We start from the raw sequence: 27,048 nt of genomic DNA on the forward strand, positions 1-27,048 counted from the left end.
TTGTCATCTGATAATTTGGGTACAGGCAGGTTCTTTTAAGGATCCTTGGCTGAATGGGAACAGCTGGCCACAGAACTGTAGTTTAATTAGAGTTTTATTATTGTGTAAAGATTTCAGCAAGCAGTATATCTTATCATTACATAGAACTTCTAGCTATTAGTATAGCTTTCCTATTACATAAAATCTCAGTTACCTAGACTTTTCAGTCACCTGGACCCTCTGCAGATCAGGTAAGTTTCTTAATAATATTTAAATGCAGTAAGACAGTGATGTTAAAAAGTGCAGGAGTAACCCAATCCACAGAGGAAGAAGAATGATGGTAGGTGGTCTCACTGTGCTCCATCCGACAGTGGTCCCTGTATCACACGGGGAAGCACGAAGGCCATAGCAGTTCAGCTGCTGTTGGATCGGCTTCAAAAACCTTTTGGATAAGCTGGTGTATTTATACGTCTCAGTGTAGGTGTTTCTAAGTCAGTAGGTTCTGAGAAGGCTGCCAGACAACGAATGTATAGTTCAGCTGCTGGAGAGCAAGCTGCAGATGGTGATTCCTGCAAAATGATCTTTATCTCTTCATGTCCTTTGTGTCTTGCCTGAGGACACACTTAATCTTTTTCTTTAAAATAGAAACTGAGGCAAATATATTGAGGATTTTAACCTATTATATAGGATTTAACCCTATTTAGTAACATGCCTCAGCTTCCAAGCTAATCTTGATTTTAATATGATCTTTTTCCTATTCTGGGTAATTTCTTTTAGATGTCAATAAAGAGCTCTTGACAAAGCCAACATTGGTTTCATATTATTCTTTGTCACAGGGAAAGCTGTTTTTTTTGAGACTATTGTCTTTTCCAGTAACTACTGGCTCCCCTATACTTCCTTACTGTATTTTTCCAAAGAGATGTTCATCCAGTTCCATGCATCGTGGACGTTTTCTTGATCCTGAATGCAGTCCAAATGTATGTTCTGTGGGAGGACTGCCACTACAGGGAGTTAGAGCACAGATACCACCAATTTATTATTCCATCTAAATGGCAATGCCTGCAGAGGGGGGGGAGAAGCGGAGAGACACTTAATAACCTCCGCTTCTAGAGCACGTATGGCAGCACTGAATTTGGTGACAACAGTGCTGTACGGCTGGCTTGCTCTGCTGTGTTACACCTATAGGCAGCATATAAATGTCCGGTAAAACACAAAAAATAATTCATAATAATTCAAATTACTAGTTTCAAATATGATTCATTTGAACAACTTGGTCTATTTGCATTCAGAGATTCTTTTTAAAATGCTGTCAGGCCCAAATGTAGATAAAGAAATATGTTTACAGATTTCAGTTAGGGATTTGTTGACTTGGATTTCCAAGCTATTTAACAATAATTTGAGGTGTTTAAAAGCAGAGCAGTACAAGGTGGTGAATCAATGGTGCTTAGGCTAACGAGAATGCTTAATGTGCGGGAATTACAAGCATTTAGGAGTAATGTGACCAGGAAGGTTATAAAACATTAGACTCTGGAAACTTAATACCTTACTTGTGGCAAAGGATGTTTGATTCTGATTTGGTTTGAGAGTGGAAGGCATATGTTTATTATTTGGGGGTTTGTTGATAAATGATAACTTGATCTGTTGTGCTGTGAGGTCTGTGGTCCTCTGAGCCACGGATTGTAAATCACGAATGCTTCTGGTCCTGAGGACAAGCAAGTGGCATTAAGCTCCCTGTACAGACTGTATATTAAAAACAAGTGTCTAATGAAGTACCAGATACGATTTTTGAATCAGCCACTTGGTGCTGCTGAAAAAGCTATTTAGGTTTGTCTTAAAAGCCTATACGTGAGCACCCTGGACATGAATAGTAGAAACTTAAGTAGAGACCTCAGCCCGCTCCTGCTTTTGTGAAATAAATCAGTTGTTAGAGCACTTTGTGAGTTGAATAGATGTAAAGCAGACACTTGGAGAGGGTTAAGGTGGCTTAGGTGTTAGAATAATCCTAAATTGCTCCTAGTGGGAGTTGTTCTGAGCTTGTGAAATTAGAGGAAATAAGGGCATCTCTTAAAAACAACTCAGTTTGGTAAACCTTATGTTTTTAATGATTAATCTCTCAGCTACCTGTTTGAAGTGCAGTGATGTCTAATTGGTTGTGTGGTTGTGAACCACATAACCAGACATGCTGACTTTTCATTAGTGCTACTGGAATCACAACAAAAGGAAAAGCAGGACGTGAAATAATTATCTAATGGTAGCAAGAATTGTCAGGAATCCAGAGGACAAACTGTGTTCACTGACATAGTCTTACGAACATGCCTTTTATGTAGGGCAAATGGGAAAATGCTGATAGCTGTGTGTCCAGCTGCAAAGCGTACTCCTAAAAAAATTGAAATACTTCATGAAATCCTGTCAGCCCATAGAATTTTCTTTTCCTTTTATCAGTGTCCCTTCGGTTTCTTCCACAAAGGCTAATTACTTCATCAGACAGTGTTTCCAGAACGAAACAATGCTTTTTAAATTAATTCTTGTAGAACTTTTTAACACTTTGTGTTATAGATAGTTACAGATCAGTCACAGTGGGGTTTGTTGTTTAGGGGTGGCAGAGAACATTCTGAAAATCAATTTTTACAAAGCAATTTTTTTTTAATTTTGAAATTGTCTTAAAAGCATAACTTCTACGTTTAGCACAGGTCAGCATCTAGTGAAGGCAAACCATTTGATGGCTTTTACTTCAGCATCCTTGTTCTGCAGTGAAATATTAAGGCTGTCTTGAGAATCACCAGCTTGAGACAAGCGCTTCAGGGCATTTCGAGTACTTTTTCATTTTTTTGAATGTTTTGCTGAACTGGGGTGAACATGAGCATATACTTGCACTTCAAAGTATTTTCAAGACATTGCTGATTCATTTGGAAGCACAAAATGATACAGGTTGGGTAGGACCTCTGGAGTTCATCTGGTCCTTAGTCTTAATCAGGAAAATGCATCTTTGGCAAAAGCTTTTTGAGAAACAACCCCACGTACTGCAACAAGAGGCTGTCTCAAGTATGAGCATATTAAATAGGACTCTAAAATCAATACGGGGTATGCCCTGCAAGGTGTATAGTGACCATGCTTCTCTTTATGGAGCCCAGGACACGACTGGCTTTCTGGATGGCAAGCACACATTGCCAGCTCACATCCAGTTTAACATCCACCGCTACCCCTGAGTCCTTCTCCACAGGGCTGCTCTCACTCTATTCATCCCCCTGCCTGTACTGCTACTGGGGATTGCCCCAGTGCAGGTGCAGGAGCTTGCACTGGGCCTTGTTGACCTTCACAAGGTTCACATGGGCCCACTCCTTGTGCCTGTCCAGGTCCCCCTGGATGCCATCCTTTCCCTCCAGCATGTCTACTGCACCACACAGCTTGGGGTCACCTGCACAATTGCTGCAGGTGCGCTCGATCCCACTGTCCATGTCACTGATGAAGATACTAAATAGTACCGGTCCCAGTCTTGACAGAGCGATAAGCTTTGGGAATCCAGGCAAGGCAAACTGACAGGCAGAACAGGTCCCATTTTCTCAGCCTACAAGTGAAGGACAAAGGACTGGACGGAAGGGGTGCAGGAAGTGTGGAATATCTGGAGCTCTGAAAACCTTTGTGCTGTGGTTTTCAACACAATGGGATCAGACATCTGTATTTGCTTAGATCCTTTGAAAATCCCAGCCTACATAAAATGCACTATAAAAACCATCTGTGAAATCAGAGCTGTTCTGGCAGCTTTTCTTCCCACTATGCCCCAGACGTGTTCCTTTTATTTTCCAGCATTCAGAAAGGAACATATTTCGGGATGACATAGTTTGAAAAGTTGTCAGTTTTCCTTAATTGTGCAAGTATGTCACGACCTGAATTGGAGTACCTCCGATTTACCTGAAGAAGGACTGCATTGTGGAATGACCTTACCTGGTGTTTGGCCCCTATAGATAGACCTTCACAGGATAAGGCATGATGATGCTCTAATCCTTTAGCGGATCTGTGTAGGCCGGTCCTTGCGGTAACCACCATTCCTCACTGATTTCAGGAAGTCTGTGAGATGCTTTCAAGGTTGGTCACTGCACCTGCTGAGTTCTGACAGACTGAATGGGCCTTAAAGGTGTTTTATCTCCTGCTAGTATTGAAATTGCAGTCTTTGTAGGTGACACATATCTCCCCCAAAATAGAACTGAGTTTCCCTCCAAAATGTACCACAAAATTCTTTTTTTATCCTTTATTTCTCAAGTTTTCACTCCTATTTATTTCTCTGGCTGCAACGATAATTAATACCACAGAATTAACAAGAGGGGCAACCAGAAAAGGTTGTGAAATGGAACGGAACGTGACTGAAGATGTTACCTTTTCATCATTTGGGTAGGAACTGATTGGCATTCAAAATGTCTGGGCAGAAACAATATGAGTACAACCAGAAGAAGACCCAGGAACCTGTGAGTTCCATTCAAATATTCAGACTATATCTCCAATATTTCAGTTAATGAGAGTTATAGAATAACAGATTGACAAATTCAAGGAACAGGTTTAGGCTTCACAGAAGAAGCTGAAAGAGTAGTACCAAGCATCCATAGCTGAAAAAAGATAAATTTATGTTAAATCAAGAAGTGAGTTTATTGGATTAGTCTTGCTTTTAGCAGAGGACTGTTTTTTAAATCTCTGTAGCAGGTATTTTGGTGTATTCATATTAGAATGTGTATTCGTATTTGCAATAATGAAATTATTTCTTGATGCAACAAGGGGGACACCCTCAGCCGCGCTGGCTCAGAGCTACCCTGAGCTCCAACAGTTGAACTCCCAGGAGGGGCATATGCTCAGGTCTTGTGGTTCCCTCCTTTTTCCAGCTTCACAGTATAGCTGGATGCTACCAACAGTAGTGATGTGTTCATTGCCTGGTATCACAAGAAAATTGTAGGTATTAACAACAGCTAGTGGAATAATACCATAAATATTGTTCGAGCAAACTCTGTTTCAGCTGCTCTGAGAGATTCACAGAAGAAAATGAATGAATGGTCTCTTCATAAGTGAGTATCCAGAGTAATTGTATCCGAGTCAATAATCTTAGCTCTCTTTTTCTCTTATGTCACATAAATGGAAGGTAATCCCATTTTAATCATGTCTTTGCTCCAGCCCAGTTAAAGAGCAGTGAATCATCGCTGACTGCAGGAGAGTTGCCACTGGTTTGAGCTGGTAACAGAAAGGGCTGAATTTGTTTTCCTACTTAGATCAAATGTTCAGATATTGTGCAAGTTGTGTATCTACTTAAAAACAGAAACGTCTTGAAGTTTTTGTCAGAAAGGGCTGCAGAGCATGAGTTTTACAACCGAATACATAAACTCTGCTAGGCATAAATCATTTAGGCAGTTCATAGCATGTTTCACTTAATCCTATCACTGCAGGGCTCTTCTAGATCCTCCATTATCAAATCCTGCTGGTTATTCACCCAATTTCCTTTCTTAACTGTCTTCCCCTCTCCCTTAGCATTTTGACAGGCGTGATCCTGGGGTGTCTGGTAGTTGGCAGCTGGCAAAATGGCATTGCTTTGGCCTCGCTGGGAAGGGACCTCCCTGTGAACAATCTCCCTGGAGCAGAGCTGAAGTTTAAAGACTGCCTGAAAGCCTCGGCGAAAATTTTCATTAAAGAAACCGTAGATGATGGGGTTGACGCTGCTGTTGAAAAAGGCCAGCCAGTGAGCAAAGGGATAGATGTAAATGTTGATGATCTGCAACTGGATATCTGAAAGGTTGGCATAGTCTGAAAGCATCATCAGAGTCCACAAGGGAAGCCAGGACAGGGTGAAAAGCAAAGCCACAATAATGAGCATTTTGATGACTTTTTGTTTCTTCTTGGACACACTGTGCCGCAGTTCCTGGCTGTGTTTTCCCACCACGGGCATCGCTGTGTTGAAGAGAGCAATGCTAATCCTAGCATACATGATAACAATGAGCGACAGGGGAGCCAGATAGATGTTGGCAAACAGAACTGTCGTATAGATCTTTCTCATTCCCGGGTTAGGCCAGTCCTCCCGGCACCAGTATACAGGGCGGGTTTCGTTGCTGTAGCCAATGATCACCCTGAAATGTTTCTCTTCTTGTACCTGCAGCGTGACTGCGGAAGGACACATGATTGCAATGGCCAGAATCCAGATGACCGCTATAATGGTGACTGCAGTTGAAATGGTCAGCTTCTGCTTAAATGGATAAACAATGCATCGAAACCTGTAGCAAAGATACCAGGGGACATATGTGGAGAAGCCATTCAAGGAATGCTTAATCCAGCAGGCAAGTATATGCGCACACTTTAAATTGTGCAGTTTGTAAAAAGTACAGATGCAATCATCTCGTCCTGCATAAACCAGTGGAGTTGCATTTAGCTGCTCCATTTAAGAGCTGCGTTGGTAAAATCAATCTTTACAAAATGTCACATTTGCTGTTAAAATTTCCTCCTTTTGATCTGTCTCTGTACCTGCCTGCTGCTTCTGCTACTTCATTTAACCAAAGCAGTAGTAGTACCTCTGCTGTCTAGTTTACAAACTAAGGAACAAATCAATTCTAGGCAGCCAGAATTGTAGCCCAGCTGTACCTTCATAAGAGACACCATTGGAGGAGCAAATTGCTAGGACTGCTCTTTAGACCTGGCCACAATTTAAAAAAAAAAAAAAAAAAATTATTTTATTTTTTTGCTTAATAGCCTTAGGAGCAAAATACCTCTGATTTATTTCAGTGTTGTGTGGGTTACTGAATCGGCGTCAGCGTGGCCAGAGGGAGATGAAAGCAAGAGTTTACAGTCTCTGCATCATCTTACCTGTCTACGGCGATAGCAACTAGAGTGAAGACAGAGGCAGAAACAGAGATTCCTTGGACCATTCCACTCATCTTGCAAACCAGGCTCCCAAATGGCCATCCTGGAAGGAAACAGGCAGTTGAAATAGCCGCCGTCTCACTGCAGCACTATGCTTATACACATAAAAGTATATTTCCACCCTAGAATTAACACATTTATTTTGTTCTGTCAGGCCATAACAGGGGTTAGGAAGGCTGAGGTTAAGTAAATAAATGCTTTGCCAGATGCCTTGGGTGAGTTTCTGATGTTCCAAAAAACAGCAAAGCAAACATTTTTGGTTTAACATCCCATTAAAACGAGATCTCAAGACAAGAAAGAGAATCGACCACTACAGTTGACTGTTCTCTGCATCTGACTCGTAGCATCCTCCAAGCCTTCCTAAACATATGACCTGGTAGTGGGAGAATCCCTTCCTAAAGATGAGGGACATGCAAGTCAGCAAGGACAGCCCCAGTCGGAAGGTGGGTTAGAGGCTTGTCTTTCTCACCTCTGACTTGCAGTGGCTTGAAACGCCTACAGAGCCCACTCAGGAACACACACCCGGTGCTAGGGCCCCTAGGGAAGCCAGCATTCAGAAATGCAGGCGAGTCCCCCTCAAGCTCTTTCTGCCGCATGGTGCCAACCAGCCTACCTGCAATGATGTTGTCCAGGAGGGTGGTGGGCATGCAGAAGATTCCCACCAGTAAATCGCTGACAGCCAGGTTTAAGATGAAAAGGTTTGTGACTGTACGCATATGTTTGCTCCTCAGGACAATAAAGCAAACCACTCCGTTGCCAACCATGCAGAGCAGGAAGATTAGGAGGTAAGAGATGATGAAAACAGCTGCCACTGGAGGCTGATGAAGGTAGAAGTCCACATAGGAGACATTGCCTTCTAAGTAGAGGTATTTGTACGTCCCATTATAACTCAGCATGTGAGGCCAATAGAATGAAGAATTTGAGTCCATTTTCTTACTCATGTTGCAATATGCCTTAAAAGATATTTTTTAAAAGGGAACTTTAGTATGCTTGAAATTGATCTGAAGAAATGCGACTGGTCTGGATATACTGTGTGCTGAAATACACGCAAAGCTTCCATATACTCACCTCTCCACGGTTTATTTTAACAGTCTGTGTTCTGAGCCTGCTCAGATAGGAAAAGCAACAAATACTGTTAGTTTGATTTTTACAACAAGGTGTACAAAAATGACCAGTAAGACTGCTGAGGGTTCTATTCCTTCTGTGGGCTCTATAAATTCTTTCCTTTCCCAAAGGAGAGGAAAGCCAGACAGGATGTAAACTGGCACATTGTGTTGTGTTAAGCTAACAAATCAACAACCTGAGTCGTTTATGTTGAGGAAAAAAGATAATTTGAGTTCTTGAGAAATCCATTTACTCAAAGTAATCTGGCATTTAGGCAGCAGTGAAATTGCTCAGCCATGAAAAGCAGTGATTAAATTAAAGCTTTCTGAAGCAGCACAAACTTTGTGCCTGAATGTATCAAAATCCAATCCCATTTCACTGAAAATGAAATCTTTTTCTGTACAGTTGGTATTAGACCACAGTTGATTTTGCTTCCCTGCTTGCAAGCTACATAGGTCAGGAGAGAAGCCTACAAACATGAAGGATTACAGTATGTTTAAAATATGCTGAAGTACAATATAGCTGGATTCATTTCTTAGCTGTGTTCCTGAACTCTCACGTGGTCTTGGGGAAATTCATCATCTCTCCATGTTGCAGTTTTCCTGCTACAAAATGTGAGTAGCACTTTTCCCACGTGGTATATTCACACTGTGAAGTAAATTCTCCCATTTTATAATTTATTAGATTATTGTTGGCAAAAACAACAAGTTTTTTTCTAAGGAAGACTTTTTTTTCAAGCCTGAACTTTCTTGATATTGAATCTGGGTGGGGAACTGGGGTGGTTTAGCCTGGAGAAAAGGAGGCTCGGAGGGAACCTTTTCACTCTCTACAACTACCTGGAAAGGAGGTTGTAGCAAGGTAGAGGTTGGTCTCTTTGCCCAAGTAACAAGCGACGGGACAAGAGGAAACGGCCTCAAGTTGCACCAGGGGAGGTTTAAATTGGATATTAGGAAAAAATTCTTCACCAAAAAGGTGGTCAGACATCGGAACAGGCTGTCCAGGGAGATGGTGGAGTCACCACCCCTGGAGGTGTTTAAAAGATGTGTGGATGTGGTGTTTGGGGATAGGGTTTAGTGGTGGGCTTGGCAGTGCGGGGTTAGTGGTTGGACATGATGATCTTAAAGGTCTTTTCCAACCTAAACGATTCTGTGATTCTATCTTGGTTTCAAGCTACAATTATCTATGCCTGCTGTGTTGTAATAGCAAAGCTTTTGCTGGTGTAATGGCCTGAACACAAGGGACGCAGGACTTTTTATTCAACTGCTTGATGGAGCTGAAAAGATCAATTTAAGGTAGGTGTGGAAACTGTATGCTCCAAATTTACTTACTTACTTCCAAATTTAACTGATTGAGATTAACTTTGTGGGCCACAGTCTGTTTTCTGGCCCTGTAGAACCTATAGTTTCATAAGACACTGAACCAAAATTCTAAATCGAATCTGAACTGTGACAAACTTCTAACATTTTTTTTATATTATATATTTATATATATATATATACATACACACATATATAAAATAATATAAAATAGTATATTATACAACTCACATAGAAATGGTACCAGCCTACATAACAGGCCAGCACTGGCACCTTGACATTGACAGCTGACAGCAGCTGACTTGGATGCAGCATTCAAAATTGTCTTCTACATGTATTTTATCTACCATGGAGACACCTAAAGAGGCAGGGGGATGGAGGTGTTCCTAACTTGAAAGAATAGCAAAATTACCTGGTGGCAGAAGGCATAAAATTAAGGAATGAGTGCAGGTGCCTATAGGACACTTACGAATTCCTTACTGAAAATGGAATTTAAATTAAGGCACGAGTATCCAAATTCTAATGAGCTTGTATCTGAGGGAAGGGAAATGCTGGTTGGTACACCTCTTTGCTTATGAAAGGAAACTTGGAGTGGACCCTTTTTTGTGCAGCTAAGGTTCAGCTGCCACCTCAGATACCTGATGATGAGGTGTACACTGGTTTTCCCTTATCTATGGAGTAACGATGGAAGGTGACATTCTGTTGTCACTCTGTGTAGGGCAGCCCTCTCCCTGGGAAAAGAAAATGAGTGTTAGGTAGCAACGCTAAAAGGGCAGGTGGTTTTTCTTCGTTCTTCTTACTGGGTTTTACCTAAAAGTTTCTAATTTATATTCTGTCTCGGCCTGTCATTCCCTGATATATTTGCTCACACCTAATTCTTGGGAAAGCATTGTAGCTTGTCTATATTTTGCTTGTCAATGAAATTCAATAACATCTCTGCAATTGTTTTACTTCCAGGTAGCAAATGCAGTAAAAAAAATTATTTATTCTGATATGCCTCAGGTTTGGAACAAGCAGAGTAGTGAAAGAAATCATTGTGTTCTGGTGTCTTCTCCATTTTTAGAATTCAACAGTAGTACAATGTTTATAACGGGTCTGCATTTTTATATATTCATTAAAATGTCTGCATGTTAAGGTAGGCAGATGTGAATCTGATATTCTCTTGCAAAAAAATGGCTGCTTGTGTGTTGTAACAAAGCAGGATATACAGGCTAGCGGTAGTAGTACATTCTCTTCTGCTGTCCTTATGGAGAAAGACTATTTATCTTTATTGTTTTCATTCAACATATTTTCAAAACAACTGAAAATATTTTTATTCAAATGTATTACGTGCCAAACGCTTAGCTGACTCCACAGAGTCAACTGCTGTGGAAAGTGTTTTCATGGCGATGTTGGTATTCACTCAAGATAGCAGGCGCCAATGCATTTGCATACAAACATGCCCAAGATGAAGAGTGTCAGCAGAACACAGATATAGATATTTGACAATAGTAGTTGACACTGTTCCTCTGATCACAGATCTGGAGCTGTGCTTCATAAATCCCAGGGGATGCTGCCTCACTAAAACTCAGCACTGTGACAAGAAATAGACTTACTGTTGCTCACTTTCCTTGTCCTCCACCAGCCGGTTTCTCAGGGTAGTAGGGAGCAGGAGCCCAAGCACTCTCTGCCTAGGGAGATAACCATCTAGATGAGAAGCAGAGCTTACCACAGGAGCTTCCTTCACTGGGAATGGCAGGGGTGCCTAGCCTGGTGTGGCAATGCTGGATAAGGCCCAAATCTGTGACAAGGAACCATACACTCTATAGTGTTTCCTCTGTAGCTCCAAGTCACTTCTGAGACTGCTAACCAGTGGTATTAAGTCAGAAATGTGAGGGCTTTTGTGTTCAGGCCTTCTTTTCCTGATGGCTAGTGATGAGAGTAAGCAAGGAGCTTGGTTTAACACTGGGGAAGTGAAACAGCAAGAACTGGAATAAATGGTGCCAGTAATCTGACAGTTGTTACGTGTTGCGAGCAAACAAAGCAAGGGATTGAGCTACCCAAGCCATGTTGCTGCATTTCAGACAGTAAATGCAGCTGTGCAAGGAAATAGGAGTTCTGCTCTGTGCCAAGCAAGGGCAAGACTTGTGCTCCTGGTAGGTCTCCCATCCGCTTTGGAAAATTTTGGCAAAGAGTAGCCATGCACCCAATCCAAAGAGTTTGGAAAAAGCCAGGTCCTCTGCCCCTTCTCATCCTCTAGCAAAACCCCCATGTATTTGGCTCCTCTGTTTTGGCTTCTCTAGCCTTTCTCTGCAAATAGGACAGCCAGAAATGTATCCTGGTTTACTATTATTATTACAAATTAACACTAATTTTCTTCTGTAATCCTTTGCTTCCCAGAGGTGGTGCTTTAAGGAAAGCTCCAGCTTGGGGAAGATAGCTTTTGCCTCCCGATGTGACCAACAGGACCTGTGCTGTCAGCAGCCCTGCAAATGGGATAGGGGTGTCGTTCCTTCTTTGCCCTCTGTACTTTGCCTTTCTGAGGGGTCTCTGATGGTATGAGGAAGTACTTTGACATTCCATGCTAGAGGAGCATTGTTCCTCTGTGCAAGAACAGAGAAGGAGCACCTATGGTTCAGATTTTATTGCTGCTTTGCACATTATATACCCAACCATTTGCAGGCTACTCAGCCTTTTCTAGGCTTTTTACAAGTACAAATTGTTACGCAGGTTTAAGGCTTTTGTCCCAGGCGTACAAACCCTTGTGGGTCATCCCTGTGCAGTGGCAGTATTCTAGTGAATGAATCTAGTTGTAATTCTGTTCATTAAGACAACTGAAATGATACCTTATCACACTAAAAGCAGGAGAAATAATTTTCTAATTATTTTTTAGTACATATCTTAGACCTTCTCTCTTTTTTTTTTGGCAATGTATTGTAAAGCAAAGCTTTCAGTCTTTCCAGTAATGAACTCTGGAATAGTTTTTGCTTGTAACTGATAAACGAGAAGTTGCAAACAGCCTCAGGGCAAAACTGGAGCTGTGTGTCTTACTTTGTCTGACCACAGTTGCACTAATGAAAATCTGTAGTACTGTGGCTGCAGCAAACACAGAGGATTTGCTGTACAAATACCATAGCTTACAGGAAATGGAAAAGGTACATGGATTTTTATTATATTGAAGCTGAAGTAGAAAAGGATTGGCTGGAAGGAGAAATGAAGGTGGTGCCTTGTGTTTTCACAAGATACTTGTCAGCTAAAACAGACAGTGATAAATAACCAAGAGAGGCTCAGAAGGCAGAAACATCAGTCATCTAAGAGAAGGGAAGAAATAATGCAATGCATAAATATTACAAGATGATAAATAAAAGTAATTTGCTTCCACATGGTAATTGGATAAGAGCATGGCCTCCCTACTTCATCTAATATAGCAGAGGAAAATCTGCAAAGAAGTAAAGCAAGAGCCTCCACTAGTGAAAAACTGCCCAGTCCCACACACACGTGAGGCTCATACACTGCTGAACACCAGTAACAGCACCCGCACACAAATATGCAGCATAAAGTCTCACAGCATAACCAGGACGATCTCAAGCCACTGGATATGGAAAATCAATTTTCCATTTTTACAATAACAGTTCAAGGTAATTATGAAGTGAATGCAATTATTTTTATTGCCCACATGGAGGAAATCTAGTGACTACTGGAGCCAGCCAACACTGTTTCACCTTTGTGCACAACCATCTGTTTTTGTTATCTTGAGTTTTGTGTGTGAGAAATCTCAGCACAGAATCCTCTGAGGCTTTAGAAGCTAAAACAAAGATAAGGATCCTTCAGAGATGTGAAGGGCAGAAGCATGTTGTCGTGGAGAAAGAAAATCTAATGTGGTAAGTGCTAAAAAAGCAGTTCTTCCCTTATCCTCAGCTCTGTACTCAGTAATGGGTCAACTATAGAAATTTCTTGGAGGCCTTGGGAAATGATAGCACATCTGGCCTGCTGAAAAGTTCGAAAATCCTCCTTGCAAAATACAGCCACTGAGGGACAGCAAAAATAGCAATACCTCATTCTCTAAGTGTATTAGAAGTAAGGAAGAGACAAATGCACAGATTATCCTATGACTCAGTGGATCAGAAAAAGCTATTGACCAAGAGAAACAAATTGTTCTTGCCTTAAAAAAAAAAGATCAACTGTGAACATTCCCAACTCAGTAAAGTGCTACTAACAGCTACTTTTAAGAATTAAGTAGGGCATGTAAAGTAGTATGACAATGGGAAGTGGTCACAAGTGACCTCTGCCTCAATGAAAAACAATTGTTTTTGGAAGAAGCAATAGTAGGGAAAGCAGTTTGATTGCCAGCCAGGCAGTTTGGTTGCAAAAGACCATTTCCTATGGAAATCAGCTTAAAATCAAAATACTGTTCAACATGGGCACACTGCACAGCAGTATGCAGTGAGGCAGGAAAAAAACTGGGGGAACACTGACTGTATGACAGTACTAGGGACAAGGATCTGGGGTTTGTACCAACATACCCGCTGAACGGGAGGCAACAGCAGCATGACATACAGAAACGGCAGGCACCTCAACAGCATGTAAACTTACACAACACAAATACCTCCATGCTGTTCAGTACTCAGGGCTCATTTCATTTGTTGCATTTAGTTCTGGTTGATTTAATTCAACGCAGAGTTGGACCAAGTGCAGGAGGTCTATAGGAAGTCACAGGGAAGATCAGAGGGTTCAAAAGTATGACCTCCAGGGAAATACTGTAAGATAGGGGTCATTTAATCTAAAAAGGTAAAACGTGGCAATACATTCTCCCACTTAGCTGTAAATTTCAGAAATACTTCATTATAGCATCATACATGGCAATAGGTTAGACACAAAGGATGTATGTCCGCAGCTCATTGTGAGCATCGCTCATCTTTGCTTTCCCTTCCAGAAGAGTGGAACAGAAAAAAAGTGGTTCAGCAGCAGCCAGGCGCCAAGTTCCAGACAGAAGCTGTCACTAACAAACTAGAACACCTGGCTTTGCCAAGCTAAATGCCACAGGCAAGACAGCCTTTTTCCCAAGTCAACATTCTATTAGAGTGTTATTAACTTCTTCAAAACTGTTTTAAGGTAAGTTTTAACCTCATTTTGCACTTAACATCAGTTTGCCATACAAGCAGAAGCATTCGGTCTGTATAAGACAAGACCTGAACTGCAAAGTACAAACTGTAAGAATAAGAGTATCTATGAATTATGGTAGTAGAACTCACTCGAAGTATTTTATTTACTTTTTCATACATCAGAATTTCCACAATATTTTATATGAAATACCTTGGAGTGCCTTATCTCAAAATAAGTACTGAGTATCACATGGGAACAGTAGGCTTTCACCTAGGGCAAAGGAGCTTGAAAGAAAAGCCACATGAAAAATAGCAAGTTGCAATAACACATTTTTTTTCTTATTGACATTTGCTTCCATGAAGAAAAACAGGTGTACAATGAGAAGAAAATTTCTCATTTTTAAATGGGCAATCCTAGGGAGACGTACCAATCTTGAAGTTGCATGCAGAACTCTTATAAATGGACTTAAACTGTTTATCCTCCCCTAGCAGTCATTTATCTGAGTAGTCCAAGCTGGCACCAAAGAAAATATTTTGTCAAGGTAATCTGGTGTTTTTGGTTTTTTTTTAAAGACCTTAATTTTTTTCCTATCCTAATTATGAAGCACAATGCTATCCATAGGATTGGTATAGTAAACGAAATAAGACTTAGTTGCAGATTACTCATCCACTTGAGCTGGGAATATAAAACATTTTGCTGAAAAGCCAAATCTCAAATGTAAATCAGAAGATGCTAAGGGCAGGTGAGGCACTCCCAGCAAGTTTGTTACGTTTCTCTAGAATGCATTGGTTTTTCCACCCTGCTTCAGTCTTCTGACATTCAAGTAATATTACACAGGTTTCATGTCAGACATTGATTTTTATTACCACATTAACCAAGGAAAACCAAAGCTAGAAGTCTACCACAGCAAAACCTCCCTATAGCTAAGCATTTTCTGCCATTTGCTATTAGTTGATGTAAAGATGACAGTGTATTAATTTTATCCTATCAAGTACATACATGACTCCTACCAATTTGCCCAGGAATATTAAAAATCTGAAATAACCCATTTGGCTCATAGTTGAGTACAGGGCGGAAGTCTGTCAGTTACTTGTTTTGCCTTTTTAACCATCAGGAATCTGTACAACGTACTGCACCAGGAGAACAGGGACTGATAGCATAAACAGATGCAGTGACAGTGTTTTTAACAGTAGATGAGCGAGACCTGTGTTACACAGTAAAATGAAAGTTATGCAGCACTTTGGTCACATAGAAAATGTTTTCTGCATGCATGTTATATTATGATAGCTGTAACATGTGAATTTTGGGAGCACTGTTGCTTAGGCTGCTTACCTACTGCTTGTCATTATGCTCCTATTTTTTTGCTTAATGCTTAGTCAACCTCTAAGCTTCCGAATTTAAAGTTTTTCTATTTGATGTGTCACAGGCTGTTTAAAATTTTAACTAAAATCTCAGCCTACTGTTCCCTGAAATGAGGTTAAAGTAAGATTTCCACACACAGGCACACTTACCCAGCCACTTTATTAAGAAGCCTAGCAAGTCATAAGATTCTTAGCTGTCTTATACTTGGAAATGGCCTTTTGTCATCTTCAAGAGAATTCCCCTAAGACCGTTCACAACCCAAATCTCAAAGTTTCACATTTATAAGAGGTCTTTTTTCAAAGTTCAAATCTAAGGAGTCTTTTTAGCCTTAGTCTTCTCAGCCAGCAGCAGGGATGGCGCTACCACTAATGTCAGCAGCACAGGGGAAATAATCATAAGGCGCTCAGCTCAGTAGAGTGCAAGGAAATTATACCACACATTTGGTACAGGGCTTGTCCTCGTCATGATAACAGAGTCTTACACCCAAGCCTTAATTTAATAGCTGCTCAGTCAGAAACCTAGGACATCTGTGAGAGAACATCTATTTACAAATTATGCAATGCCTTATTGAAAGCTATCATAATTCTTACTGAGGCCAAGTTAAAGGTATTGGTTTAACACAGTTCCTGTGTTTTCTGTCATGCCACCCAATAGCATTCGCGTCCTCTTGATCTAGCGTTATAGCAAAACCACAAGGACTCTGAGAAATATTCTTTTGTAAGTCTGCAATTTACCTGGTGCTTAGGATGCGTTCAAAGCTACTGATACTTCGGGTATCTTCCCTTTAGATGGCTCATGCCCCCATACACCACACTGCACAATCTAGCACTATCAAGAAGAGTACTGGGCTTACTATAAGAAAGGAATGAATGCTGTACAAGCCAGAACAGGGCAGAAAGCAACTTGCCTTTGCTGTTCAGACATGCATTTTTCAGAGAATTGATGAGTTTCTCATTAAGTGGGTCTTTGTGGCTAGGCAGTAAAACTTCCAAGAAAGTGCTGTAGAAAAAAGCTAATACAGCAAGAGCAGCATTCTCTGTGTTCATCAGTACACTCATAGCTACCAAATGCAGCAGCATTAGCAGTGTTTTGAAAGTAGACTAGCAAAGCTGTCACATCTCTCTTCTCCTTTGCTAACATGGGCTGAACAAACATGTCCACTACTCCTGAGCGCCAGACACTGAGCATGGCATTCTTGGTCCCCTCATACCTTGCTCATATTTGTCCATTGTAATATATTACTTAAATTCAGAAAGAGAAACAAATTCATAACTGAGCCACTTTCAGTAAATTTACATTATTTCAATAAAGTCCTCTTGAGATCCGATCCATAAGTAGCAGCTTCCCATCCATCATAGGAAATTGGCCAGGAACCATACTAAGTATTGTCTGAGCTTTTTTCACTGGAGAGATACTCCAGCGAGCATTCAGCAGTAAGTGTTGAGAATTAAACTATAGGAACTGTTAAATGATCACTGCCAGGCTTTCTGCAGCACTAAATTCCCCAATAATGGAAAAATGAGCCTCCTAAATTGCCACCTTCCAGCACAGAAGCTGATTTTTAGCATCCACAGTCCTTCAATATTGGCTGGATGTAGGCACAAAGCTGAATCATCTGATCTTATATGCAGGCCAAAGCTCTGCACATGAGTCACTCCTTGTCAGAGCACTCAAGTGGAGACGACAACCATGTCATTTGGAGTATTGAAAGTTAACAGAGTAATTGGGGGAATAGGCAGGAGGAGGAAGCAAGTGTAATCATAGTTTAGGCAGAAGCTGAAAGGTGGGACAATCATGAGATGGTCCCAGAAGAGAATAAAAATTGGCAAACAAAAAAGCCATTGAGGATCCCATCTGTCAGGTTGCAAGCTAATTCACTATGTACAGAGAAGCAGGTGTTGTCATGTGGTTTTTGCCACATTCCACCCAAAATGGGGGTCATAGAGGATTCTGTCATCACTGCAGAGGGAATGACCAGAACTCATCCCAAGGTTCAGTGACACCAAGTTATAGTCCGTACAGGAATGTGGCACGGACATGTTAGTTTTTAATCTGCTGCAGAGCTGCAAACTGCCAAGACATGTGGCAAACAATCTGCCCTGCGCTGGCTCCTCCACGATAAGCCTCTAACAAAGCATTAAGTGTTTTCTCATGAAGGATGCAAGCATCCCTGTGGAAAGTCCCATTCTGTGACACAGGACGATGCTGTTAGGAAGATAGGGTCCCAAGTAAATAATTAAGCAGGTTAGGACACTTTCTCACCCATCCTTTTCCTGCCGTCAGCTGCTCGAGGTAGCTGAAAAGCCAGCAATGCCTTACAAGCAAATCCCCAGGCAGGGCTGGGAGCAGTGCAAGCAGTCCAGGTCCCAAAACAGAATCGTTTGCTCAGACTTTCAGGGCACCCCTTGGATCAAACACAGGTACAACTGAAACATGACTTTAATTTTGACAGTAACACTAAAGAAGTCTGATTATAAGCCTCAATTCATATTGGTTTGTTTCAAAGTTAAAACCTTATTTTGAAGTAACTACAGAAGCTACTGTCACACAGGTACTGCTGTATGGGCAAAGGATGACAAGACTCTCATGCCAGCAGAATAGTAACTGGAAATGCAAATAGAGGTAGAGATTCTGGCAGCCATCCCTCTGAGCAGAGTTCAGCATTAAAAACTCAGGACATCCGACTGGCTATCAAGTACTTACTCTCACTATGGCAATCTGAGTACAAAGATCAGCATGAAGTAAAAAAATAATTACTCTTGTATAGAGTTGTAAGAGAACTAAACTCAAGACAAGGTGTGCTTCCCGAGTGCTATCCTCAGCCCAGCCACCAAAACACTTACACTTCAAGCCAAACCAAGATAGCATTTTTTCCTGAAGCCAAGGGCTTGGACAACAGAGTTTTGCAGTATTTATGACATAACCTCCTGCATGGGTTTTTAAATATTATAAAAACAAAACTTGGAAAAATATATGGATTTTAAAATTTTATTTATTATTTTATTTTACCCAGAAAATTGGTTTCTATCTAGAATTATTGAAGCGGAATGAAGAATTTCTCTTGTCCCTCCCAGCCTCCTTTCTCCTACCTGAGAACATTTGGGCTGCCAGCAGCCTGAACCAAAACAATACCAATGCAAATAGCACATCACAAGGTTTTTTAGCACTAGGTTATATCTATGCTTATTGTGAAAAATGAGCAAGAGTCGTAATTGTTTGATTTAAATCTATTTTAGCATGGAATTATTATTGCCCAGTAGGAGACAGGCACAAAAGCAAATGGAGCCCATGATCTGGAGTATATCCATTGCTTCTCCTGAACTGGAAAGCCTCAATACAAACCTCATGTTGAGAATCTCTATTTGGTGGGGAAAGGAGGGTGTATCTATAGAGCAAAACCACATGAAGCTATCCAGTAAGCATCCATTTTTGACAAAAATCACAGTAACAGGTCCAGAGTTATGAGACTGACACCCTTCTTCCAGATATTTGCTGTAATTTTACACAAATACAGGTGTGTGTGAACTACCATTAGAAAAGAATAAGATGTCATCCCCTGTTCCCCCCCCCAAAAAAAAAAAAAAAACAAAAACAAACAAACCAGCCTACTCCAATTAGAAGGAAGTCTTAGAACACCACATACAAGCAATGCTTGTTCTTCACCAGGGCTTGAGCCAATGCTTCTTTTGGGGTGACTTACTGTCACATGCAATTAATACCTTAAGTCTAATAATATTGACATTATTTTGGGGAATATAGCTTAAAACACATCCTTTTAACTGCTCTATACCACTTAGTATAGATTCATTCAAACCCAGCCAGCTGCACACTTAACTGGAAACTAATTGCAGTGTTTACATGGTTTGCATTTTACATCAGGGATCGATACTTAGAGCTTATTACAATTAAATAGCATTTTACCTCCTCACCCAAGTTCCCAGGTAGTGTAATATCTCATTATGCTTCACTAGAAATTAAGCAGAACAGCCTGCCTTGACAAAGGGTACAATAGGTGAACTACCTGTGCAGCAAGTCAGTGTTGAATCCTCAACACTTAGCCACAACCAAAGGTCAGATTTGTCTGGAGGTAACACCTCTAATCTTAAATAACTGTATAGACTAAAAAAGTCTGCTAAGCTTATAGCAAGGATTTAACCTGCATAGTATCATCTCTTTAGAAAGAGCTAAATAGTTTGTAGGACTGTAGAACAGGGCAGTGGAGTGAACTCTTCCTATACCTTCCTACTTTGCTAACTGTTCACTTTTACTGAATTGGCATCTACATCTACACAGTTACTTTAAATACTCACTTACAGAGTAGTCCACCAATTCTTTCCATGAATTGCTCTAATTATTTCAAGCTATTTAGTATTTCTGAACTCCCTTTACTGCCTCAGTGACTTTATTTTCATTATGTACCGAGCAATTCACACAACTCAAATTTTAAGCCTCACCTGGATAACATCGATAGCCACCTCTAACAGAGGTCAGAAATTTTACATACTCCTGTCATACTGAGAGATCACCCCTCAGTAACCTGTGGGGTTCAAGCCTTCAAGCTTGAGTTGGTTTTCTGTCCAAACATAGGCTATTCCTTCCTCACAGCCATCCATGTCCCCTTTCCTGTGCTTTTCCAGGAATGATGCATCCCATCAGGAGATGCATCTCCCAAAGAGGAGAGTGGCATGCAGCACCAGTGGCATGAATGAACCCAGCACTTCCAGTAGCACGGTAATCTGTTGTGCCTTGTCACCTTCTCTTCCCTGAGGATCCCTTTTGTCACTGATTAGCATTAATCATTATTTCACCAGGTTACCACCACACCAAGTGCTCATCAAAAATAGCTACTGGAAACTACCATTGCATGTACCTGTTGCAAGTTAACCATGCATATGTATTTCAGCTCTAAAAAGGTTTATTTTAATTTGCACTTGCACTCTGGGGTCTCCATCACGATGAACCCAAGTTCACATGTTGAACCAAGCTCTCCTCTCCCCTGAAGCCAACTGTTCAGCCAGTGATAGCTGAGGCTCATGTGTGCCACAATTGTTCCCAACAGCATTTGCTTCTGTACCTAAAGCAGTTTATGATCAAAAGTGTAGTGTACTTGATGGGCCATTAAGCTGTCTTCACCTGTTAGTTTAATTATGTACCTTAAATAACATAACCCACACCAGCCATATCATAATGCTTCTAACAACCTAGGTTTATCCACTGGAAGGCAACAGCAAAACAAGCACCCTCTACCCATATTGACTAGGGTCACCTGATTACTAGCAGCATTTTAATGAAAAGCCTCGGGATTTTAGACTTTAATTTTAATGACAGTTGAAAACTAACTGTACAGTAACTCTTCCCTTCTGCAGAGAGAGTTAATGATTTCCTTCTAGAGAGAATTGCTTTTCTGTCAAAGCAGTTCTCTTGATGCCATTCACTTACTATGTCGGAAAGCTAGAATTAGTCAACAGGTTCAAGATACACAATCCTGCTACAAGGAGATCAGGCCAAAGCTTTCAAAAAACCTTATCCTTAAGTTTTAATGTCATGTGGGAAATTGTTTTAAACTCATCTATCATTATACAATTAAATAATCACTTCATCTAGTTTAAGGGCATTCGTGCATCAAATACCAGCCACAGCTATTACCAGACTACCAACTGCTAAGCTTCCATAGAAATAATGCAATTCTCACACAGTCCACCAGTCCTGCCTTCGGCTCACAGGAGTTCAGGGTGTTCAGCAGGTCAGTGGCTCAAGGCACAGATGTCCCATCGCCCACCACTGTTAGACTCACCCTAGATCCAGTTTACCCTGCAGGTACCTCAGCCCTGTGAGCAGCAACATCCAGTCCCATTCTACTTCTTCAGTGGCAGTGGCTGTACCATAGAGGTGCTCAGAGGTCAGATCACAAGTCACAACGCTGTGGAAACAGCATGGACCTGGCTCAATTAACCTGCAGCTTTGTACCAGTCTTCTCCCCGTCTTCTTGTCCCTCCTTTATAGAGCTCTGCATGCTTGTACAGCAGCCATAACTAAAGCAACCCCAGGCAGTTTGCTACCCCTTGTCTCTCCACAGACCTCTTAACAAGCCTGCAAGTACCTTAGCCTTCAGCACTGCCGTACATCACTGCACCATCAGCCCCAGCAGATTCAGCAAAAGAATGTCTAGGTGCAAACAAAATGGTTGGGGGTGACAGAAGCCCACCGTATGAGGATTTGCAGGATGCATGCTTTAGTGTGAGGTCTACACAATTGGATTGCTTAACTAATCACATGGTACATAAATTCAACTTTTAACTTACAAGAGTCTTAGATTTCTGTGAAAGCAAGTAAATTTTACTGAGATGCTCATTAAAAAGGAAATAACATCAGCACCAGGCAGGATTTAGGACGTTCAATAGGCATAAGGTAAGCTAAGCTAGTGTTCAGGACGTGCAATAGCCATAAGGGAAAATAATCAGATATCTCCTCTGCCTCAAGCAGCAAGGGGCTGGAAGTAAGTTTCCCTTGCTAAAATTTTCCTTTTAATAAAAGCAGCAGCACAGGTCCATTCCTTGGGTTTGAGATGCCATCTTACAGGAACCTAAATGCAAGCCTCAAGAAATGGTTCTCCCTTGCAGAATGTTATGTTCAATTAATAACACTTTCTTCAGCAGAATATTTGAAACTGAGCCCACTGCATTTTATAATTTGCAGCCCCTGAGTATGGTTGAGATTTAAAGAACAAGGCACTGTTCTTCCATAGATTGAGTTAGTTAATGAGGTACTTCAAGCTCCAGATACTTTTCTCCTGCTAGAGGTAGTCTGCTACTGGTATAAAACAAAACAGGAGTAACTCTTAGTCGCCAAGGAGAAAAATAAAAGACCAAGTCAGCCCCTTGGAGAGCCATTCTGATTGAAATGAGTAGTTCAGTGGACTAAAAGGCGTTGCCCTTGACCGAAACCATCTCAAATGTATCTCAAATTAAGAGCTTTCATGTTTAATCCCTTCAAAATAACAGGTTGAATTCTCCTCTATACACCTGTGCACATTTGGTGTTTGATCTGAGGACAGTTACACTGCTAGCACTAACAGAAATACAGCAGGGACTATCAGAGGTAAAGCCAACACAAAACTTGCTCTGAAATACCGTACTAGGCTTTTTGCACCTTCGTTCACAGCAAAATCAACATAATTCTGATTCCTGGCATATAAATTCACCAGACTCAGCAGGGCAACTCTGTTAACTAGCAGCATTTGACAACTGACCCTTAAAACATTATTTCAACCCTTTTAAATTGAGAGCCATTTGTAGAGTCAACCAGGAAAAAAAATCAAAGCACGTTACACAAATGGCTCTCCTCACTCCTTCTCCACAGCAGTGCTCTGAACGGCAACAGGCTTTTCTTTATAAAAGCCTGGAGCTCTGCACAGGGGTTAAGCAGCCAGCCCATTTAGACTGGCACTTTTAGCATCACAGATGCTTTCCCCATCAAACACAGTGGTCCTTACTGGCCACACCAGCTGCCTTGTCCCTGCTGGTGGAGACAAATGTTGTTGTGTGTCACCCGTAGCTTTTGAACACCAAAGCCATTTGGGTCAGAGGCAGCCACTGCCACCTCCTATGCCCCCCCATGCATGAACCAGTCTGTATTGCAGCCTTGCACGCCCTGGGACCAGCTTCAGCAGCGTGTTGGGGGGCGGGGGGGCTTGCTTACCAGAAGGTAGATACCTGACATCACCAGGAGTCCCATGCAGGCAGGGTTATATCCCCAGGTCAGTCGGGGCACCCCCACCCACCTCAGAGCAGCAAGATCAGCATCCCACCTCACACACACACAAAAACCTGTTGCTAACAAAGCACCTGCAGTTTTATCTCAGCTCCTAGCTATGGCAGCGAGGGAGCAACACCCCAAGCCAAGTTAAAAGCAGCCCCCCACCCCAGTTGCCCAGGATACCCCTACTTACAGGTGCCAGAGCTCCGCAGCAGCTGCTTGTTCAGTGCAGCAAGGAGGAAGGCTGCAGCCCCAGGCGCAGCAGAGAGGGAAGAGACCCTGCAGCTCCTGCCTGATGAAGGGAGGAGGGAGAGGAGGAACAGAAGAGAACAGCCCAAAGCCAAGCTACCAAGCCCTGGGGCTAGAGGGCTGTCACCCGCAGCCACGCTGTCCTTGGACGGAAGGAGAAGGCTGGTTTGCACATCAGGGCTGGGTTTCTTGCATGTGTTTCATTGTAGAGCCTCCCCCTTCTGCTCTTTCTGAGGCATCCCTTCGCCTTAGGAAGCTTGTTAACAGGGTCAGGGACTAACAGTTACCTCTGCAGATGCCAGCCCTCTGCTACACACACCCCCAGCCATCACAGCTGGGGGCAGCAGCACTCCAGAGCCACCCCAAGGCACTGAGTGCTGCCCAGCACAGCGTGCAACTCTCAAGCTCTTGTCCTGCATGCTGAGCTATAGCATTTAGACCAAACTTCTCTGGAAAGAAGGCAAGGGTAGCTTTTAAATCAGCAGCAGGAACCAAGGGAAAAAAGAAAAGCCCATATGCCCCAGGTTACACTACTTGGCCCTTGTAATCAAGACTACAGGTTTTGCCTCCCCAAAATCCAACTCCCACCCTGACCCTATGGCACAAGTTGGTAGTATTTGTCCCACCATGATCACTAACAGCTTTCTCCCTCCTCATGTGGCTAAAGGGTGGAAGAAGGGAATCTTACGAAGGCCAACAAGTACTCCAGGCCCAGCTCACATCCCCATATCCTGAGCAAGAAAAGAAGCTCCAGGGCTCTGACTTAAACTGGAAGAAATGCCCCTGCTCTCAGGGGCCTCCCCACAGTACCCCTCCATGGGTACATGTTGCCGAAACAGCCCTTTTAGCTGAACTAAGCTTAAAGACATAATAGAAACCTTGCCAAAGACCAGGAGAACAAGGAGTTCTACCTTAATGCTATAATCAGACTGATAATTTCTAGACATAAGCAATAAGACAAAGTTAACAGGCATGCTTTAAAGAGAACATGTTCTAGCTTTATTTTATTGGCCAGTAGAAGTTAATAAAAAAAAAAAGTCACATACTGCCACTAACTCAGGTAACGCAGACAGATTGCAATAGAACTGGAAGACAAACAAACCTAATGACAGCAGGACACCAGACACCACCCCCCCGCCCCCCAGTGTCTAAGCAGAAATGAAAGGCAGCCCAAATCCACTACCCAAATAAAAGCAGAAAATAAAGACAGCAATAAAATATCAAGACAAACAAGAAAAGAAGAAAAATTACAACATGCTTACTGCTGAAGCAAGAAATAAGGCTGCTGGTCTGAGCTTAAATGCAGGGCTGGTGCCAGCGGTGCAGGGTGTGTGGGTGGTGGAGGCTCCAGGTGAGGCCATTTGGTGCTGGGGACCTGGTGGGATGCTCTGAATGCCTCTATCAGCAGCTGAAAGCAAGCAGCTCTGATATATTCACTGACACCTCCGGTGCCGGCTTCCCAGCAAGGCTGTCAATGTCCTTCAGAGTGAGGCAGAAACATCATCTCAGTTTAGGAGATGTCAAAGCATCTTCTCTGCAGTGACACACAGTGAGGGTGAGCAGTGAGAAGCGTGTGTGGTACATGTGCTGTTAGCAGTTACCGTACATGCAGTGGTCTTTCTGAACCATATCATTAGATCTGACTATGTGGTGAGGTCAGTCCTGGGTTTTTTTGTTCCTCAAGTAGGAAAACAATTGATGGACACAGACTATGAACTGAACTGTTACTACCTGATTTACCTACTTCAGTCTGCCTACTTCCAAATCAATCAACAAGTTGAAAGTAGAAAGACCCATTTCAAATAATAAGTATGGAGACAGAGAGACAAGGGAGAAACGGTTTCAGCTTTTCCAGATCCCAGACGCGTCCCAAGCACATGGAGTACCAGACTGGCATGATTTTCAGCCAGCAGCACAGATGGCTGTAGCAGAGGCAAGGAGGTCTCTGTGGATTCTGTACAGGGATAGGAGCATCAATCTCACACTTAGATTAGGTATGTGTATTTTGTTATACGCCTCATATGCTTGTAACAGTCCCATCTGGCCTGACAAAGGAAAAAAATAATCTGAAATTTGAAACACCTTATTCTCGTGTTTCAGCAAAGAAGCCTTTTCTGCCAGGAAAATATTGAAATGTTCCTGTTCAGCTGGAAGCACTGTTTTTGTGTGTGTGCCTACACCACAATGTACTGCTGCCTTGGGCATGGGAGTATTCAACCAGCAGAGCAGGATTCACATTTGTGTCCTGGCTGAGTTGCTCACAGATGTGACGGTGTGAATATTTGCTTTCTTTTCCTCAGAATGGCTCACAAAGTATAGATGCATTGCAGGGCTACCTTGTGGCCTAATTTCTTCTCCTAATTTAAAAGCCTTTTAGTTGTTAAAGGGGAAGTAGCTGTGCTGGAGATGAACTATACTTGGGATTGCGGTTATAGACCTGCTTTTTTTCTTGTAGGTCCTGAAGCAGACTGTGACACTGCTGTCACATAGGATGTCATTGTAGATGCTTGTGACAGGCTCAGAGGGTAATGATCCCCTCTCCTCTATAATGGATCAATAGCTCCCAAAACATATCCAGCTCAGGGTGAGTGCTTTTGTTTTTATCTTCAAATAAAGCACCTGTGTGTCCTCTCAAGCACAGTGTTAGTGGCACACGTGCCATCATAACATACTGCGCGAGGACTGGCTGAGAGGGTAGAATGTCCTTGGCAGGTAAGAAAAAAAAATGGTATCAAACTTCATACTAAGTGTAAGGCCATGATTTACGCTGCAGCAATGATTTCTGGTTGTTAAGGCTGGGATCTCATCAGAAAGAAATATCAGGGAAGAAGGAAGCTCTGGCTTTATTAACCCAAGGAAAGTACAAGTGAGTTAGTAACTTTGTGGGATCATAGGACAGCACAACATGAAGTACTTCTGATGGAGGTGGGGGTTTTTAAAGTTCCCTGGAGTATTAGGGAGCCTTCACCTGGAATAATCTCTATTAGTCAAAGCCCACACCTTCAGGAAAAGTTAATTTAAAACGAATTCACAGAGATGCGGCTGAAGGACTGGAAGAGGATACCCTTTGTAAGGCAGAAGCTACACAGAGCTCCCCATTGTGTAGCCCACACAGCACATGCTGAGGCAGGATCTCCTTTTTCACTGCTCTTGAACCTCAGAAGTAAATACCAGGAAAAAAACCCCAGCATGTTCAGCTACAAGAAAGTGTTGAAAGGGTACCTCTTGGGTGTAAGGTGGCAATGAACACATTTAGGTAGGAATATAGAAAGCATTTTAAATGGAAAAAACATAAGCAAAAAGCACCCCTGTTGCA

General features: G+C 42.0%; 1 protein-coding gene across 1 annotated transcript; it reads right to left on the reverse strand.

Annotated features, from left to right (window-relative positions):
* Nucleotides 1-5,217: 5,217 nt before the first annotated feature.
* Nucleotides 5,218-23,732, reverse strand: NPFFR2 (neuropeptide FF receptor 2). Its single transcript, XM_040586514.1, has 4 exons — nt 23,677-23,732; nt 7,478-7,817; nt 6,808-6,907; nt 5,218-6,221 (listed from the first exon to the last, which is right to left on the reverse strand). The coding sequence occupies exons 2-4, from the start codon at nt 7,803-7,805 to the stop codon at nt 5,381-5,383; spliced, it is 1,269 nt and encodes a 422-aa protein (XP_040442448.1). The 5' UTR covers nt 7,806-7,817; nt 23,677-23,732; the 3' UTR covers nt 5,218-5,380.
* Between the last annotated feature and the right edge of the window lie 3,316 nt (nt 23,733-27,048).

Source organism: Falco naumanni, chromosome 1 (assembly GCF_017639655.2).
Source record: "Falco naumanni isolate bFalNau1 chromosome 1, bFalNau1.pat, whole genome shotgun sequence".
NCBI classification, from domain to species: Eukaryota; Metazoa; Chordata; class Aves; order Falconiformes; family Falconidae; genus Falco; species Falco naumanni.